General features: G+C 41.0%; 1 protein-coding gene across 1 annotated transcript in view; it reads left to right on the top strand.

Moving 5' to 3' along the window:
• Positions 1–21,084, top strand: part of ARSB (arylsulfatase B) — a 168,000-nt gene that overhangs the window by 23,475 nt on the left and 123,441 nt on the right. The window contains exons 3-4 of the mRNA XM_059418124.1: positions 1,146–1,336; positions 8,954–9,161. Coding sequence (XP_059274107.1) covers positions 1,146–1,336; positions 8,954–9,161 — 399 coding nt within the window. The remainder of the gene's footprint in view (positions 1–1,145; positions 1,337–8,953; positions 9,162–21,084) is intronic.

Genomic DNA, 21,084 nt, shown 5'->3' with positions numbered 1-21,084 from the left:
AAATATCATCCTCAACGGGAAGGCTGCAAGCTTTTTCCCATTGAGGATGATATTTGCTGTGGGTCTTTCATAGATAAATTTGATGAAGTTCAGGAATGTTCCCTCTATCCCTATACTTTGAAGCGTTTTAATCAGGAACGGATGCTGGATTTTGTCAAATGTTTTTTCTGCATCAATTGAGAGGACCATGTGGTTCTTCTCTCTTCTCTTATTAATTTGTTCTATCACATTGATTGATTTGTGAATGGAGAAACCCCTTTTCTACCAGCAGTCACTCCCCATTTTCCTCCAACCCCACCAGCCCTAGGCAACCACTAACATAATTTTTGTCTCTATAGATTTGCCTCTTTGGGACAATTCATAGAAATGGAATCATACAATATGCAGCACAGCTTATCTTAATATTTTAGGAAAATATGGGACATTTGCAGAAACAGCTTTAGTTGAGAACACCCATTTCCTTTCATGTTTATATGCAAATTGTGGGATAGGCAGTCCATGCCATTTACATTGGCGGCGAAAGTGAAATCATGGTTGGTAGAAAAATGTACTTCAGTTTGATCTTTTCGTTCAGTTAAATTGTCTAGGGCTCCTGTTTGGGAAGGTTTGTGTTTTTCCACCAGTGGGTGTCAGCATCTGACTAAAGATGATTCCTCCCAGCACTGCTTCTCTAAATAACCTTGAAGCCAGTCTCCCAAGGTCAATATCAACATTATTTGAACGCTGTGTTCATTTATGTGATTACCTCAGAGTAAAAACTTGTAAGAAAACACATTAACCATATGCTGTTTTTGCTATTAGATATCTTTAAAAGATTAAGATTTTATCACCTTTACTGAATTTAAACTCTGATTTTTTAAAACGGATTTACTTGGAATCAGCCACTTTGAGAGTTACATGACAGAGCCTTGTGTTCTAAAGACTTGACTGAGGAGGAATGGTCTTGAATTTTTTTACAATAACATTTTAATGCCTCCTGCTAGCAAATATAGAGATGTTAAGAAGTGGTGCTCTGATTAGCCTTGTCATTTGATTAGCCTTGTCATGGCTAATCAATTGCACTAGGCAATTAAATGCTGAAACATTAGTTTGTTTAACAAGTTTTATGCTATGCTGACTACTTTCATCTCCCATTCTTGTTGTAGGTTATCTCCTAGGTAGTGAAGATTACTATTCCCATGAGCGCTGTACATTAATTGATGCTCTAAATGTCACACGATGTGCTCTTGATTTTCGAGATGGTGAAGAAGTCGCAACAGGATATAAAAATATGTATTCAACAAACATATTTACCGAAAGAGCTACAGCCCTCATAGCTAACCACCCACCAGAGAAAGTAAGTCTTGCATCTTTATTGATATCAAAATTGTGTTAAGATAGCATCTCTTCAGGTGAGTGTAGGAAAAAGGTGCTTGTTGGGAGAAAAAAAATCTAATTAATTCTAGGGGAGTTGTTTTCAAATTTTGGAGTGTATCAGTATCTGCCTGGGGAGCATGATAAAAATAGAAATTCCTGGAACCCCTCTTTAAAGGTCTGATTCCTTAGGTCTAGGGGAAATCCATACATCAGGATTTTATTTTATTAATTAATTAATTTATTTTTATTTTTATTTATTTTTAACGTGGGGCTTGGATTCATGATCCTGAGATCAAGACCTGAGCTGAGATCAAGAGTCAGAGGCCTAACTGACTGAGCCACTTGGGTGCTCCCACACATCAGCCTTTTAATGAAACTCATCAAGGGTGACTCTGACACCAAGGGTCCCCAGATGATGCTTTGAGGAATACTGGGTCTGTAGTATTTTGGTAGATACATAGTTTTATAATTTTGGTGTATTAGGTTCATGTGCTATAAGCAATTAGTATGTTGACTTTTTAAAATGATAGGCTTGTGTAGACGATGAGGCTGTATTATGGCAAACTTTCTGTTAAGAGATAGGCAAACTTTGGGTTCAGGGCAAGTCCTCTTTGTATTTGGCCTCCCAAGGTTATTCCGGCTATTCTAGATATTTTGCATTCTTATGTTAATCTTAGAATCACCTGGTCAGTTTCTACCAAGAAAGTTCCTGCATGGATTTGGATTTCATCCATTTCATTTTGGATTTGCATCTGTAGAACAACATGGGGAGAATGAATGTCTTAACAATATTAAAGTCTTTCACTCCATGAACGTGGAATATACGTGGAATGTACTAAAATCTTATGACTTAGTCTAAAGGTAGAAATGGAAAAGAGTGTGAATTGCCCTAAACGTTTTTGTAGCTGTTGCTGTTATTGACTGAGAGTTACCTTCATAAACTAAATTCTCTGAATATACGTTTGAAATTGGGTCACAGATTCATCTTGTCAGATATTGGGTCCACAGTGTGGCTTCATTAAGACTTACATTAGCACACTGATGAAATTAGTCCTTCAGTAAGACCCTGATGTAGCAAATAACAGAATGTGCCGTACTACCTGGTGCTTGCAGTTTTCTGCACTTTGCTTCTTTGACAATTACTGAATGGCCTCAAGGCAGATCACAGTTTGGGTTTAGGTTTGTATATCTGTTCAGATGTGGTACCTGGCAGGTGACTCCCTTTTTGACATAGTTTCTTCCTGGCTTTGCCTTTGCCTGTTATAACTTAGTATTGGAGGTCTTCCCTTATATCTGTCCTCAGCCCCCCTTGGGTTTTTTATCACTCTCAATGCTGACATCTTGGAGTAGCCACGCTTCCTGTGGAACTTGGAAGACCAGAACACTCTCTTACATATGTGGATATATGCAGGTTTTAAACAGGGGAATCTGGGTGGCTCAGTTGGTTCAATGTCTGCCTTAACCGGGTCCTGGGATTGAGCCCTGCATTGGGTACCCTCTCAGCGGGGAGTCTGCTTCTGCCTCTCCCCCTACTTGTGTGCATGCTCTCTCTCTCTCAAATAATTAAATAAAGTCTTTTTTAAAAATGTCAATCTGAACCACTTTTCAGAGAGCTGGAAAGATAACTGTGCTAGGTAATTGGCTTAGGTTCTCAGTTTTCTTCTGTATGCTAGGTGTTTTATTTATTTATTTTTTTAAAAGATTTTATTTATTTATTTAACAGAGAGAGAGAGAGAGAGAGAGAGCGAGCGAGATCACAAGTAGGCAGAGCAGCAGGCAGAGATAGAGGGGGAAGCAGGCTCCCTGCTGAGCAGAGAGCCCGATGGGGGGCTCGATCCCAGGATCCCGGGACCATGACCTGAGCCAAAGGCAGAGGCTTAACCCACTGAGCCACCCAGGCACCCCGCTAGGTGTTTTATAGATAGTGCTGAAAGCCCAAAGAACAAGATGAGGTCTTAAGGGAATTGTGGTTCTTGTTCTGTCATTTGAGTTAGGCACTCTATTACAGATAAGCAAACAAGAGATTTGTTCAAGGTCACAAAGCTACTGAGAGTCCAAACCAGAATTTAAACCCATGCTGTTTGACTACCGAGCTCAGTGCACTCAACAGGCATCCCAGGTTCACAGCTCATATCCGAGACTGGATGTTATTAGCTCCAGTGTATGATTCAGCTTGATGGTTCCAATCCTGACAGTATATCAGGCTCATCTGAAAAGTTTGTAATAAAGACCAATAACAAATATTGTGACTTATTCATGCTGGTGGGAGGGTGTCATTGGTATTTAATTACCTCTCTGCCCCCATCTCCCTCCCAGTGGTGATTCTGAATGTGCCGGCACTATTGACCCCCCTCAAACACAGGGGACAAGCTCAAGCCAGCTGCCTTTTCCAGGCTTACAGTAAAACACCACCTTAATCATGCAACAGCTATAATATGCCTACAGTAAAAATGAGTTCCCATTAAGTAACAATGGAGTATTTTCTCACAGTGCCTGTAACATTAATCGGATAAGAGGAAGCAGCTGGATGAAATAGTTCTTTGTGGGTGGGCTGCCTTATCTGGTGTGCTGCGGAAAGCACGGGAACTGGGGGAAATGAGTCCCAAAGAGCCCGCAAGCCATCCAAACTCGAGTTAGTAATAGAGTGCTGCTCGCAGGTAGCATTATGGGAATTGCCAGATGAGAGGATGGAGACTTTCCAACAGTGTCTGAAATATTCTGAAGCAGTGTCCAGCATTCTCCGCGTCCTCAAGGTAGAGCTTCAAGTGTAGGCATAAATGGATGAAATAATCAGTACTGAGGAACAGCCCCAGAATGTTCGTTTAAGACAGGAAATTCAGACATTTACATTTTCAGTTCTCAGTAAAATGATGCATCCCAAAGTTCCAGGAGCTGGGCTTTTCCTCATTTTATCCCAATGTTGAATCTAATTCTGTGCTAATTTCTTAGGTGCTCTATAGAGACTATAGCATAGGTAACCCATCCTAAGATGGAAATCATTATAGAAATACACACGAAGTGTCCACAAGCCATCTTAAAAATGTGCCTATTTTAAAGAGCACTTGAGGGGAAAAGAGCATATGGAGGTATTTGTAGCAGAAACACAGTTGGTGCTGGATTCAGGGAGATACTGCTAATAGCCATGGCACATGTGTTGGGAGGGAATGTCTTTTTTTTCTCCAGGAAAATTCCCTTAGTACTAACACAACAGTGTAAAAGCAACATGTCCATAATATATTCTTCAGTTAAAAATAGTCCCCCTAACACTCTGCAGAATAAAAACAAAGGTTTTTCTCACAAACCGAATCTACTAGAAGCTTCTTAAAGTGAATGTGAATTTCTAGTGGTAGACATTTTTTCCTGCCACGAGTTGGAAAGAAATGTCTTAATTTGAAAGCCAACAATAGAACAATGATTTAAAAAATGCATCCTATATTTTTAAATTTTACACTTTAAATTAGGAAAATATACTAAAGAAAGTAAGGTTTTCTTCCTCACTGGGATCTGTTTCTTAGCATGGGGAGGATATTTAGAGTAGGTATCTTAGGAGACCTATGGCATAGTAAGAAAAGGAAAAGAACCCCCTTAGCATCTTACTTATACGCTAACAACTTGAGGTGATAATGTCATAGTTTGTGTAATACTTAAGCATTTGGTCATGAGTCCCCTCTAGGACTCTGTTTGTATTTCTAAGGATCCTGAAGGGGTTATAGTTAGGGTTGCTGGAAAGGCGGTAGCTATAGCTGGCTTGGTCACAGCAGGGACCTTGACCCAAGAAGGAGCAAGAGAAATATCAGGGTCCCGCATAGACCTGGAGGTCCGTGGAGGTCATCAGCTCCAGTATTATCATGTTTTGAATCATAATGTCTGTCAGGTCAGAATGTGCCCACTGGTCTCCAAAGGCTGAGGCATGCCTGGGTTGGAACTCAAGTCAGTAGATAGCATAGTAATACCGAGTCTGTCCTCAGGGTGGCAGCTGCTTGCTTTAGGTCAACAGTGAGCTGAACCCACCTAGGCAGGTATGGGGAAATCAGCTATGTCTGTTCACTGTGTGGCAAGGATCTTACCTCAGCTAGGGGCAGGCCAGTTGGTTGTGTTGCCTTGGGCCTCATCTTATTAACAGGGCTGTACTGCACATCATTCTGCCACCTCCTGGTGATCCAGAGACGAACTGATGTGTGTCTGTTCACCCACACACTGCATGGTCCTTGATGACTGCTGGTGACATGGGGGGAAAAGATCGCTTGTTTTGTTCGAGGAACACCTTAACCCTAACTTGTAAGTTTCTAGGATATGGTTGGCAGCAGTGTGAGGCCCTGCAGGGCCAGAGATGGTCACAGTCCGCATCCCTCAGAGGTGCTTTTCACTCCCTCTTCTCAGCTATATTCCTTCTGTTTGAACCTAAACAAGCCTGACCCCTGGAAAATGGGGGAGTTGCTACAGTTTTATAAACTATGACCCCTCAAGAGTAAGGGGTCTCTAAGGAAACTGATAACAGGTAATGTTCTGCTGTATTTAACAAAGTGAGTAGAATGATTTCCATATTGACTACTTGGGGTTTTTTGTTTGTTTGTTTGTTTGTTTTTATTTGACAGAGAGAGACACAGTGAGAGAGGGAAAATAAGCAGGGGAAGTGGGAGAGGGAGAAGCAGGCCTCCCACAGAGCTGGGAGCACAATGTGGGGCTCGATCCCAGGATGCTGGGATAAGGGCCCGAGCTGAAGGCAGATGCTTAACGACTGAGCCACCCAGGCACCCTGGGTTTTTGTTTTTAAGATTTTATTTATTTATTTGACAGAGAGAGAGAGAACATAAGCAGTGGGAGCAGCAGAGGGAGAGCCAGAAGTAGGCTTTCTGCTGAGCAGGGAGCCCTATGTGGGACTCCATCCCAGGAGCCTGGGATCATGACCAGAGCCCAAGGCAGATGCTTAACTGACGGAGCCACCCAAGAGCCCCCATACTGAATATTTGTAAGAGTCTCTAATGATGGTCTGAGAATCAGCCCCCCACCCCCCCATGTAGTCGTAAGCACTCCTCCCTGGCCATCACCTCTAGAGATCACTTACTGGCTGGGAATACCCTGCCCCCTTCCCCTTTCTCTCTTTCACTGTGTGCTTTGCCACGTTGCCACGAATGACCCGGATGAGCGAATCTTCTCCTTCCTCCGCCCCCGCCCAGAGAAGCTCTGCCTGGGTCACAGGCTCTGGGCTTTACAAGGAGGCCAGGCTGCTGACCTAAGTTAAGGGAAGGCCCTCAGGGAGAACAGGGGGGAGGCTCTAGGAATTGGACAGCACTTGAGAGTGAGGCCTCCGTTTCATGCTCCAGCCGTTCGTTACCCGATGGAGTATGGGCAAGGAGTTGTCGGAGTTCTGATTCTTAAAGAATATTATTTTTTTAGACCACGGAGTTTTATGTGGTATTTCCTGATTTTAAAAACAATATGTGGGCTCCAAACTGTGGTAGCCTTCCAATATATAATCCTGTCCCCATCCAGACCGTGGCTGGTGGTAGGGCTTGGTTTGACCTAGTGCTGAGGTCCCCGACGGCTGCTCCCGCAGCAGACCCTCACCTGCACTGCGGGCCCACCGATGCCCCTGCGCACCCATCGCCCCTCCAGGCGTCTCAGCTCAGCTTCCTTCCTCACCACCGCCCCTCCGGCAGGGCATGTGCTGGGGTTCCCTGGACTGTGGTCTGGGGGAGCTGAGAAGTGCTGCTTTACGTGTGGCTGGAGTAGAGAGGGTGTGTGTTGGGGGGGCGCGCTGGCAGAGCTAAAGCTGTGGCAAAGATTGCAGTATTGACCTCTGGAGTTGCGACCTGGAATGTTCTCCTGTGGACGGGTTAGAAAAATGAAGCCTAGGTTCTAGTTATCAGAGTTACCATTCCTTCACCTAACCTCGTTCGAGAAATAGGTTTTAAGTGATGACTTTGATATGTAACAGCTGTTTTTAACACTTGGATTTGGGGGAAAAGGTGTTGCCAAGTTCTAAAGATCTAAAGTTCTGAACTAAAAATAATCTTTTGGGTATCTTTTTGAGCTCTCTATATGTATATTCCTTACTCTATCTAGCAAGGTGTATAATACAGAATTTTTTTTTTTTTAAATCTCAACAGTAATGAAGAATGAAATATGAGCCACCCCCCCCCCCCAGTCTGGTTTCTGACTTTCCCCTATTCATTTATGAGATTTAAATGCCTCAAATACTTTAACAGAATTGTATTATTATTCTTGGGTTGAACCCTTGTTGTGTCTTTGAGGGTTTTCAACCCATTAAGGAATTCTGTAGGAGCTCAATGAAGAAGAGTGTTTTCAGAAAGGCTCGTTAAAAAAGGAGAGGCTGACCTGGAATACCACTAATATTAAATGTTATAAATTGGTGTAAAAGGTAAAATAGAATCAGCGTATCACACTCCTGAGTTTCCAGGAATTAAATTGGGATTATGTTTGGTCCTCAGTCAAAGACTAGCAAGGTATGGTGTTCACTTGTTCTCTCATATGAAAAATCCTGAACTCTCTCCGAAAGCGTGGAAACTTTTAAAAAAATATTTACATTCATTTATTTGATAAAGAGAGATCACAAGTAGGCATAGAGGCAGGCAGAGAGAGGGGGAGGCAGCCTCCCCACTGAGCAGAGAGCCCAATGTGGGGCTCGATTCCAGGACCCTGAGATCATGACTTGAGCCAAAGACAGAAGCTCAAACCACTGAGCCACCCAGATGCCCCCCTGCACCTTTTTTTTTTTTTTTTTTTTTTTTTGGCAAAAGCAATAAACTAAAGCATGTCTTGGTACATATCTGCACCATAATGGTGGAGTTTCCCATAAGAAATTGCTCTGCAATTAATATGAACATGGACAAATCCTATAACCTTTCTAAGCCCCAGTTATCTGTGAAATGGATGTAACAGGCTGGATTTGAGTATTATATGAGACAGAATATGTAAATCAGTATCATAGTACCTAGCACATAAACAACATTTAATATATAGTTGTTATTATTGGTATTATTATTATTTGTTTGGATCAGAACCTTCTAGGCCATTTAGAACTCAAGTATTTATTTTTAATTCTTTGTCTTGTGTCTTTCGTTACATTTTTAGTATCTATTGATGCTAATAGTTCCCATGCCATAAAATTCACCCAATTAAAGTATATAATTCAGTAGTAAATTCATAGGGGTGTACAAACATCACCACAATCTAAATTTAAAATATTTTCATCACCCCAAAAGAGACCTCATGTCTGTTAGCAATTACCCACCCCTCCTCTCCCCCCCACCCACCACAGCTTGCTACAGCTGTAGGCAACTTTTGAGTATCTTTTCATGAGCTTATTGGTCATTTGTGTATCTTCTTTGAAAAAATGTCTATTCCAGTTCTTTTCCCATTTCATAATTAGGTTAATTGTCTTTTTTTTACTGAGTTGTAAGAGTTCTTTTATATTCTGGATACAAGTCCCTTGTCAGATAAATGATTTACAGATATTTTCACGGCATTCTGTGGTTTGTGTTGATATTACTTTTATTAACTGATAAATCTGGATTTCTGTCTCTATTTAAGGCTTTCATACCCTCTTACTGATTTGCACAAACTCTCTTTCCAGCCTCTATTTCTCTACCTCGCTCTTCAGTCTGTCCACGAGCCCCTGCAGGTCCCCGAGGAATACCTGAAACCATACAAATTTATCCAGGACAAGAATAGACATCACTACGCAGGAATGGTGTCTCTTATGGATGAAGCAGTGGGAAATGTCACGGCAGCCTTAAAAAGCCACGGGCTCTGGAACAACACGGTGTTCATTTTCTCCACAGGTAAGTCTGTCAATAGGAAAATCATCTCTTGGCAAAGCCCAGGACGTGGTATTCGATAAACGGAATGAAGACAAATTGTTGCGTTTAGCAGTTCCTTATTAAAATAAATGTTAACTTTGCGAGCGGAGACATGATAATAATGGGTAGAAAAATGTGTCTAAGGTAAAGTATTATGGGCCTTCCCCCTCTTCCTTCAGATATCAAAATATTCTGGCAGAACGCTTGAAAACAAGTTCTCACCACCGGCGTGCGTATGAGCAGACGTCACTCTGACGCAGATGAGCCGGGCAGTGAATTCCTAGAGTGGCTTGTTCTCTGCTGTCTCTGTAGCCCAGGCGTCCTCTGTGACTAGGACTTGTGCTGACTAGAGTGGTTCCGTATCAGTGTAGAGACAGATTGTGACATTAAGAAGACAGATGAGAAATGGAACCATTTAAATCGAGGCTCGAGTGGCCAAGTATAGATTTTTTTTTGTACTAAGATTGTTTCCTGACAGTAAAACTCATACACGTTGATTAGAGAAAAGGCAGAAAAGAAGAAGGAGGAAAGAAAGTGTTTTCACTTTCTTTCATAATTTTCATTCTGGCAGTGCCCTTGTGATTCCTCCTCTGTTAGACTCATGGTTTTTTTTCTGTCTTGTTAGGCACAGTTTGCTAAAATGTCCCTGTGATGTGCGAATGGGTGCAGATCTTGGTTTACTCATGCTAAGCACTCCGAGAACACTTTGTATCTGAAACTAAAGGTGCCTTTTTTAATGGAAACTGTTCTTGTATTATTTATTTCAGAATTGTTCAGCCTTCCATCCTATCTTTCTTCTAGTCTCTCTTTACAGAACTTCTGTTATTTGGTTAGTGGATTATCCTCTAATTTCCTTAGTTTTTTCCAAACTCTCCTGTTTATTTTTTTCTACTATTTGGGAAGCTTCCTTATCATTATTTGGTAACCTTTTCTATTAAATTCATTTTATTTTTTTTTTAATTTTTAAAAAGATTTTTATTTATTTATTTGACAGACAGACAAGTAGGCAGAGAGACTGGCAGAGAGAGGAGGAAGCAGGTTCCCCGCAGAGCAGAGAGCCTGACGTGGGGCTCGATCCCAGGACCCTGGGATCATGACCTGAGCCAAAGGCAGAGGCTCTAACCCACTGAGCCACCCAGGTGCCCCTATTAAATTCATTTTAACTGTTATATTTTTTCATTATCAAGAACTCTTACTTTCTGATAATTCCTTTTTTATAAAGTTCTGTTTTATTTTCTATGTAACAATTTCATTCTTCAAAGCCTGTGGTCTTAGCTATTAATGGTGTGTTGGTGTGAGTATGTGGGTAACTATGTGTATACACACGTGTATACTGGTATGTGTGTATATATATGAGCCCACACATATATTTTTACGTTTGCTCATACCCTCAGCATTGCCTCTCTTCCTTCTAAGGCCATTTGAATCTTCTTTGGCCTGTCTTTTATGAAAAAGGCAAATCCCTGGTGATTCTTGACGAAAACCTAAAAATGTGATTGGAAACTCCAAGGGTGAGGATAGGACTTGTCTTCTGGTGAATTTTATTGTAAAGTGACAACATGAGGCCTGTGTGATGACATGTTGAGGAATTAATCTGGGTATTCTACTCATAGTTTGTGTTTTTTGTGGTGTGTGTGTTCAAGGGAACATTTTCTCCACACCAGACATTTTCATTAGGCTGAAGTGGGTAGATTTTTCATTTACTTCAATCTGATAGGTTTTTTTTTTTTTTTAAGGGTAGTTCTGTTTTGCGGATACCTGGATGGCTCAGTGGTTAAGTGTCCACTTGATCACATTGGCCTTCCTGTTCCATGGGGAGTCTGCTTCTCCCTTTTCCTCTGTGTCTCCACCCCCAGCTTGTGCTCTCTGTTGCTCTCTCAAATAAATAAATAAAATCTTTAAAAAAAAAAGAGTAGTTTTGTTTTGCTTTTAATCAGGTGTTGTTATTGGATCTAGCATTTATTGAGTGCCTACTCTGTGTAGGACAGTGTTTAAAGTGCTTGACATGACCTAGGTCAGTTCATTCTCACAATAATACCTGGGGACTACTATTATCCCACCATGCAGATGTGAGAACTGAAGCACAGAGAGGCTAAGTAACCTGCCCAAGGCCACACAGCCAGGCAGAGCCAGGCAGCAACCTTGCTGGCTCCACGCTGTCTGCTGAGATGATGCCGATGATGATCTGGATATTCTTATTGGATCTCACGATATAGCAGAGCTTTCCCCATGGTTTGCTGCCATATTGATCTCTAGAGGAGCCTGGGCACGGCAGGAAAGGCATTCACTCTGAGGGGGTTGCTTCCCTGGGATACAACACTCCCAAGTTTCTGAGCATGCTCTGCTGTGAAACTGAGCTGAATGGAAGATACCATGTGTCTCCCTCCAACCTCCCCCAAACTTCCCCTCTCCCAGAGAAATGGAGACATCTTATACTTGACTCCTTAAAAGAGCTCTCATATTCTGAGAGTCTTCTCACTTTACTTTATTTTGAGCAGCATGGTAAAGCACTTTAATCAGGTCTGGAATCGAATGCTTATAGAGGTCACTAGAAAGAATCAATAAGAAAGGAGGCCAAGACATTTAATACTGATTTAGTAATCATTCCCGGGAAATGACCTCACAGTTGCAAGAACTGAAAGTTGTAAGTTTATAAAGCAAGCCTTTGTTGTAGAGATCACAGTTATGCAATTTAAGGATAAATGATATCCTGAAATGAAAATGTATCCTACGTAGACTGCAAAGTGCTCAGACAGAAGTAGGGATGGTACCTCTAGAAAACTGTTAAATATCTCCAAGTGGCTCCTGGGACAATGGTTACTGCTGTCGAGGAGGCTTGGGAAGAGGGGCCATAACATGTTTTCATGCTATGTGAGAGTTAGAAAGAAGCAGTATTTTACAATCTTTTCTTACATGATTTCAAATGCATTGTATAACTGTACATAGACATAAACATCCATAATATATTATTTATTCAGGTTGCCAAAAATAATTTTTGAAGCTTTGCATTAAGGTAAGGGAATTACCTTATAATAAGGCTGCTGTGTATTCTAACCCTATGATATATTAATAGGTACCTTAATCTGGGACCATCTTTCCTTTGTCTCGCTAAATCTGATTTGATCATGTGTATGTCCATTTTTTATACTGCTGAATTCACTTTGCTAGGGCTTTATTTAGGACTTTGTCGATTCAGAAGGGAAAGTGGGGTTGGAGACTTCTCTCCTCCCTGTCTGGTCTGTTGTCTCGGTTACGCTAACTTCATTTTAAAATGGCTGGGATGACTTTTTCCTTCTTTTTTATGCTCTGGAACAGCTCACAGATTGTTTGAAAGAGCTCTCTGGTTGAGCTGGTCCCTGGAACGTTTTTTGGAGGATTTTTCTTCTTTAATTAATCCCTAGCTTAAATTTTTTGCTGAGTTACAGCTAGGTGTAGGTCTTTTAAAATATTTAAGAATTAATTTTGCCTCATCTGTATGAGCCCTTTGATCTGCAGGCTGAGATTATTTTTTACTTTGGAAGTTTTCCTTGTACATATTTTAGCTTATTGCTTTAGTTCTGCTCAATTTATTTCTCAAAAACAGCTTTAATTAATAGGTTGAATCGCTGATTCAGCTTCTCCGCATTATTTTCAGTTCTCTCCCCTTTTTCTCAGTCTTCTGGATCTTCTCTGCATTATCTGTTAGACATTTTTGCAATTTGGCTTCTGTTCTTTAGGATCTCCAATGTCAGTTATTATCAACTGTAGTTTTAGTTTCTTGCAATCCTTCCTTTGCCTCAGTCCAGTTCCCTTTTCTTCTATACTTGTTATGGTAATAATAATAATGATAACAACAAGAACAACAACAACTACTGCTTGTTTACTGCATACCCAGGCACTGTTCTAGAGCCTTCCCTACACTTCCCATTATTGGTCATGTTGTTAGCGTTAAAGCTCAAAGCAACCTTGAGTTTAATCTTGTGAAATAGGTTTCACCTTGGTTTAAGTTTCACAAGGTTTAACCTTATGAAATAGTTTCTTTATCCCCATTTTATAAGTGAAGAAACCAGAACTTAAAGAGGTTACATGATTTGCCCAAGGCTACTGTTATGGTCTGAATGTGTCCATCCCCAATTCACATGTGGGGGTCAGGACGTGGGCCTTTGGGAGGTGATTAGGTTATGAAGTAATCTAATGGGTAGGTGTATTGTGCTTTTATAAAAGTCACCCCAGAGCAATGCCTAGCATCTTCCTCCATGTGAGGACACAGCAAGAGGGCCCTCACCAGAAGGTGACCTCCTGGGTGCTTAATCTTGGTCTTCCCAGCTTCCAGAACTGAGAAATAAATTCCTGTTGTTTCTAAGCCTCCTGGTTGGTGGTTTTTGTTAGAGCAGCCGAATGTACTAACAAGTGGAAGAGCTAGAATTTAAGTGTAGATCTACTTAAGGTCGATATCTATTAGCCATAATCAGCTGGGCTTTTGCATCTCATCTTTTCCCTTTTAGCTCATTCCATGGTCCCTTACCTCTACTTTGGGCTTTCTGCATTCCTAGTCATAGAACTATGCTTCTCCTGAATCTTTCTGAATAGACCTCTGCTAGAATCTTCATTTTCATTCTAAATCATTATCAGCTATCTATTCTTCCTCTGAGTATAGGCAGTGATGGATCTGTCCACACAGAGTACGTGGCCATCTCTTGGCCTCTGATCACAGTTCTCTGGTTAATTCCTTCTCAAACCTGTCGTTTATGGTCAAGGTGATGTGCACAGCTTCTACCAGTCTCAGTGGCCTTGGGCATTGAGCATTCTACACTGCAGTGAATCTGATTGATGTACTTGACATTTTCTTCCATTTTGACTACTTGGTTCTTGGAAATGCTAGAAGAACCCCAGTGTCCACAGTTACCAGATTCTTCTGATCTCCATACCTTCAGGGCTTCACTTCAGGGGCATTTCCCAGGACACAGTGTGCCCCAGTGTCAGATCCTTTTCTTCTCCTACTTATTGTTTTCTGGGAGATGTGATCTCTTACTGCATCTAGAAAGGGGAGGAGGCATTAACTCTCTGGTCACGTCAAAAATTAGCAGTGTCCCCTCCGAGGCTGCCGTCCTGCCTCTTTTTAGATGGGCAGGGTGGCCCTGTGTCATGAGGCAAATGGGAGTTGCCAGCCCTTGTTTCTTCAGCCCAGCTTCTTTGGCCTAACTGCTTATAGAAATTTCTCCAAGAGTCTCTTGGGTATTACAGGTTGTCCTTCAGCCTTGGTTTTTCACATTATGACGAGTTTTCATCTCTTTCTAACTCATCACAGCATACTTTCCATTGTCTTCTATGTCTGTTTTATTTTAGTAGGATATCGCTTGAGAGCAGCAGTGTTCATGGCTGGTAGGAAGATACCATTTTAACTGCGGCTCCTTTCACCAAGCTGATCTTTACAGTTGCTAGACTCCAGGAATCTTCACTGAAGTCTGACCTTGAGTAAAATGAGCCAAAATCAGAGTCTGCTCTGGAGCAACTAGATCATGAATTAAAACTAGGAAAACGGATTCTAAAACCTTGAAGAGAAAACTGTAATTGATTTCAGCATCTTTATGTAGCCATTACATATTTATATCAACTCTTATCAGAATAACCAATTTCCCTCACATGTGGAGAAGAGTTTGGCCAGGAGGAGAAACTTTATTGCAGTTCTTCCTCTGGAGACTTTTTCCTGTGTTCTTTGACAGTTTCATTGCCTGAAGTGGAATTTAGTAATGTGCTATAATAATGTGACTAAAACCTAAGAAAACGGGGCCTGGATCTGGCTGATTTTAGAGCAGTGATTCATTTCTTCCACTTTTCTCAATTGACTTCGCTTAGCACCTCCCTATTTTGTAGGCATGAAGATACTGGGTACATCTAAACATGTTGGATCCATTAGTACAAGAAACCCTGAAATACCCCTGAATAAACTAGTTTCATTTTGTGAACGGTAGAGGCAAAAGCATGTGTGTTTTAGAATTAGATGTTTGGAAAAGCTGACTTTTTTCTTTTATTAAATCTCTTTTTATCTCCTTATCTCCTTTTATCTCCTTTTATAATCTGAGGATGATCCCTGAGGCTTCTCTGTCTTCATTATCTGAAAATTTGAGGTGGTTCTTCTGAGTTTGCCACCTCAGGACCACCTGCAGAAGTGGGGAGTTTGTTAAAAATGCAGCCTCTGAGGACAGGGCTGCGTGACATTGTGACTGTACTAAAATGTGGCTGAAGTGGATGCTTTATTATTTTTTTTCCAAACATCTTTAGTGTTTCATATGACTTAGCATATTTTATTTCATTTTATTTTTACAAGCCCCATTCATTTTTAATCTTCTGTTATATAGTCTTCCTTATATCCATTTTACTTATTTAATTTTTTTAAAAGCTTTTTATTTGTTTATTTGACACAGAGACAGAGATCACAAGTAGGCAGAGAGGCAGGCAGAGGGAGAGGGGAAGCAGGCTCCCCGCTGAGCAGAGAGCCGGATGCGGGGCTCAATCCCAGGACCCTGAGATCATGACCTGAGCCAAAGGCAGAAACTTAACCCCCTGAGTCACCCAGGCGCCCCTTATTTAATGTTTTTATTTAAATTCCAGTTAGTTGGGGCGCCTGGGTGGCTCAGTAGGTTAAAGCCTCTGCCTTCGGCTCAGGTCATGATCCCTGGGTCTTGGGATGGAGCCCTGCACTGGGCTGTCTGCTCCACGGAGAGCCTGCTACCTCCTCTCTCTCCCTGCCTGCCACTCTTGTCTACTTGTGACCTCTGTCAAATAAATAAATAAAATCTTTTAAAAAAATAAATAAATTCCAGTTAGTTAACATACAGTGTAGTGTTAGTTTTGGGTGTACAGTGTAGTGAGTTAGCAATTCCGTTCGTCACCTGTGCTCATCACAAGTGCCCTCGTTCATCCCCATCACCTATTTCACCATCTCCCCCCACATGTAACCATCAGTTGGTTCTCTGTCATTAAGAGTCTCTTTCTTGGTTGTCCCTCTTTCTCTCTTTCTCTTTTTTTTTTTCTCTTTGCTCATTTGTTTTGTTTGTTAAGTTCCACATGAGTGAAATCATGTGGTATTTGTCTTTCCCTGACTGACTCATTTCTCTTAGCATTATGCTCTCCAGCTCTGTCATTGCAACTGGTGAGATTTCATTCTTTTATATGGTTGAATAATATTTCATTGTGTGTGTGTGTATGTATGTATATATGTGTGTGTGTGTGTGTATATATATATATATATTTTTTTATATATATATATACACACACACACACATATAATTCCATGTCTTCTTTATCTGTTCATCAATCAATGGAACACTTGGGCTGTTTCCATAATTTGTAAATTGATAATAATATTGCTATGAACATCAAGGTGCATGTATCTCTTTGAATTAGTATTTTCATATTCTTTGGGTAAATACCTAGTAGTGCAATTGCTGGATCATAGGGTAGTTCTGTTTTTAACTTTTGGAGAAACCCCCATACTGTTGTCTAGAGTGGCTATAATAGTTTGCATTCTCACCAACAGTGCCAGAGGGTTCTCTGTCTACATCCTCACCAACATATGTTACTTCTTGCATTGTTGATTCTCACCATTTTGACAGGTGTGAGGTGATAGCTCCTTGTAGTTTTGTCTTGTATTTCCCTGAGAAGTGATGTTGAGCATCTTTTCACGTGTCTTTGGCCATCTGTGTGTCTTCTTTGGAGAAATGGCTGTTCATGTCTCCTGCCCATTTTAAAAAAATTTATTTGAGACAGAGAGAAAAAGAGAGAGAGAGCATGAATGGGGGCAGGGGAGCAGCAGAGGGAGAGGGAGAAGCAGACTCCTCGATGAGCAGGGAGCCCATCATGGGGCTCGATCCCGTGACCCTGGGATCATGACCCGAGATGAAGGCATCCACTTAACCAACTGAGCCACCCAGGTGCCCATGTCTTCTGCCTATTTTTTAATTGTATTATTCATTTTTGGGGTGTTGTGTTTTGTAAGTTCTTTACATGTTTTGAATACTAACCCTTTATCAGATATGCCATTTGCAAATATCTGATATTTTCTCCCATTCTGTAGGTAGTCTTTTTGTTTTTTGATTGTTTCCTTTGCTTTGCAGAAGCTTTTTATTTTGATGAAGTCCCAATAGTTTACTTTTGCTTTTGTTTCCCTTGCCTCAGGAGCTGTGTCTAGAAAGAAATTACTATGGTGATTTGATCAAGCTCAAAGTTATTGCCTGTGTTCTCTTCTAGAATTTTTATGTTTCAGGTCTCACATTTAGGTCTTTATTCCATTTTGAATTTTATTTTTGTGTATAGTATAGGAAAGTGGTCCAGTTTCATTCTTTTGCATGTTGCTCTCGTTTTCCCAGGGCCATTTGTTGAAGAGATCATCTTTTACCAGTTGGATAGTCTTTCCTGCTTTGTCAAAGACTGATTAACTATATAGTGGCAGTTTCATTTCTGGGTTTTCTATCCTGTTCAATCCTGTTGGTATATGTGTCTGTCTTTGTTCCAGGATCATACTGTTTTGTTCACTGTAGCTTTGTAATGTAACTTGAAATCTGGAGTTGGGATGCCTCCAGCTGTTTTTATTTATAAACTGTACACTTTAAAATGGCTAATTTTATGTTATGTGAATTTCACCTCCATTTTTAAAAATGCAACTTCTCAGACTTTATAGACTTGCCAAATCGGAAATCCTGAGGTCTGGGTCTAGGAATCCTTATTTAAAAAAAATAATCTAGGTGATTCTTCTGTATACAAAAATTTGAGAACCTCAGATCTCAGGTAACTTATTCAAACCTCAAGAATTCACCTAACAAGGAATGTATATATGTTTATTGTATACATCGTAATTATTTAAATAGTTTATATATATAATATACATATATGCAGAAGTCCAATACATACTTATGTATACATATACATCTATAAGTGGTGCTTGAATAATTAAGGGCACTCGGGCAGCTGAAAATCCACACAGAACTTTTGACTCCCCAAAAACTTAACTGCTAATAATCTGTTGTTAACCAGAAGCCCTACCAATAACATGAACAGTTTATTAACACATATTTTGTATGTTATTTGTATTGTATACTATATTTTTGAATAAAGTAAGGTAGAGAAAAGAAATTATTAAGAAAATCATAAGGAAGCAAAGTACATTTACAGTACTGTACTATATTTATTGGAGAAAAATATCTGCATATAAGTGGACCCAGAAGTTCAAAACTGTGTTGTTTAAGGATCAACTATATGTATGTGTTTTGTGTGTGTATATAAATTTATAATACATATATATAAAATGTATAAATTATATAAAATAATTATATAAAATATATACCAGAAACCATCTAGATTTGAAGTTTAACCTCTTCTGAGTGTTTTCACTTCAGGTAAATGTACCCATTTCTAGGAACAGACTTGAAAAAAATCTAATAAGAAAAATAAGAATAAGAATAAAAATAAAAATAAGAAAAGAAAAATGGGGGAGCCTGGGTTGCTCAGTGGGTAAAAGCCTCTCTTTGGCTCAGGTCATGATCCCAGGGTTCTGGGATCGAGCCCCGCATTGGGCTCTCTGCTCTACGGGGAGCCTGTTTCCTCCTCTCTCTGCCTGCCTCTCTGCCTACTTGTGATCTCTGTCTGTCAAATAAATAAATAAAATCTTAAAAAAAAAATAACAAGAGAAATTTAAATTATTCTGCTCTTCATACCCTTATTACATATAATTACAACCTTGGCAAATTAATGCCACTTTTTTAAAAAATGTGATTATTAGTGTTGTTAACAAATATCACTTGTCCCATTATAAGCATAGCATTCTGCTATTTGTATACAACGATGACCCTCTGAGTCCTTCTCCGGTAGGATATGATCAGCGTTGAAGCCCCACCTTTCCTGCCAGTTGGTCATGAAGACGGTAGCCTCAGTTTCATGACCTGTTGAATGCAGGTTGGCTGATCATTCATTTATTTACTCAGTCTCTCCCTGTAGATTGAAAGACAAACAGGACATAGTTCCAGCCCTCGGCAAACTCACAGCTAGTAAGGCAGACAAGTAGATGTATAATTGTGATGCTGTGGAAGCATGTTGGGGTGGGGCCCCGGGTATTGTGTGCATGCAGTAGGAGCACCTGCCAGAGCCCAGGGGCCTGGGGGCTTTCTTGGGAATGAGTTGGCCAGATAAACAGTGTACAGTTGGGAAAAGGACTGAACAGCATTCTCCGCTGTGGGAAGGAAACAGGAACAGGGGCAGAGGGGAGAGAGCAGGGCCATAGGAGGCTCAGCGGGGCTGGAGCCCAGAGTGCAGGCAGGGGGATGGCCAGGTGGGAGGCTGGAGAGCGTGGCGGGAGAGCCTGCGTGCAGCCCGGAAGCCATCTCCAAGGTACGGTGAAAGCTGTAGGGAGGCATTGACAGGTTTTCAGCAGGATCAGATTTTCATTTTAGGGTCAGTGTGGAGCATAGTTGGAGGCAGGCAGACCTTTTAGGAGGCTGCCACAGTGAAGGCGGTAGGAGGCTAAGGAGGGGCTGAGTGAAGGCAGGGGGGAAATTGATGGTGGTGAAAGGGCATATTGAAGAAATATGCAGGAGAGCTTGGACCGGTTACCTTTGAGTTCTTGTTACTAGGAGAGTTCATTGCTCTGTCATTCTGCATTCAAATACCTTTTGTCAGGGCTGGTGGTGGCCTTGGATGGAGGCATCCTTTCTGCGGCAGCGGGATGCCTATGAGGAGAGGCGCAAGAGTGGCCCATTTCTAGGAACGGACTCATGTGGCCTGGGAACCCGTGTGGGCCACAGAGCACAAATCCACAGTCCTCCTGAGACCGGGCGCAGTTCTGTGATAGTATTTAGCAATGTGCAGATATGGTTTGATTGTCACAGTGAGTTGAGGGTGAGGTTATTTGAAGGATGGGCACCTGCAGTGCTCAGAATTTCCCTGACACAGATGTACGTCACCGTTGAAGAACATGACCGGATCCCACTCAGCAGCATGTTTCTACGTGAACAGAGCGACTTCTGACAGAAACTAAGCTTTGGATGTTATTATCTGAGCCTTGACAAAATACATCAAAATACATCATTTACACGAAAATACATCATTTAGTTTCTTAAACAGCAATAGAGAATCTTAACTAATTTTCCTAAATCTCTCATCTTTCCTCCCTCATATATCGAATCCTCTTAGGAACAGGTACTAGCAAATGGAGAACTCCTTCACCACTGAAATGTCCTCATGCACTTGGCAGGCTTATAAATGTGTAGAAATTCTGTCCCAGGGGCACCTGGGTTGCTCAGTGTGTTAAGCCTCTGCTTCAGCTCAGGTCATGATCTCAGGGTCCTGGGATCAAGCCCCGCATCAGGCTCTCTGCTCAGCAGAAGGCCTGCTTCCCGCCCCCAACCCTTCTGCCTGTTTGTGATCTCTCTCTGTGTCAAATAAATGAAATCTTAAAAAAAAAAAAAAAAGAAAGAAAGAAAGAAAGAAATTAATTCTGTCCCAGGAGCAAAGAAGGCTGACTGTTGGTAAGCCAGTCTCCAGTTCTTCAAAACTTAAATGCATTTCTGACAAAGCTAAAGAAAACCTGTTAAGGGAATCAGTCATACAGTATGTCCACACTTTCTCTTTGCAATTGTCCCTTTATTGAACACAGCTACCATAGAAGGAGATAAGAACACATGGTTTAAAACTATGAGACTAGAATGATGTTTCCCCCAGCCAGAAGTCATGAATCCATTTTACCTCTTTAGACTTCATATGTTAAGGTCCATGCTGAAAGACTGTTGGATCACCTTAAAATATTATTATTAATAGTAGTAATCATACAGATTTATTCATTAGTATACTGAGAGAAAATGATAACTAAAACATTTTAAAGGCTCCCAGAACAATCTTGTGTTTGTAGTCTCTGTGAGAAACCATTGAATCCGTA

Source organism: Mustela nigripes, chromosome 12 (genome assembly GCF_022355385.1).
Source record: "Mustela nigripes isolate SB6536 chromosome 12, MUSNIG.SB6536, whole genome shotgun sequence".
Lineage (NCBI taxonomy): Eukaryota > Metazoa > Chordata > Mammalia > Carnivora > Mustelidae > Mustela > Mustela nigripes.
This window is presented reverse-complemented; position numbering and strand designations above follow the sequence as displayed.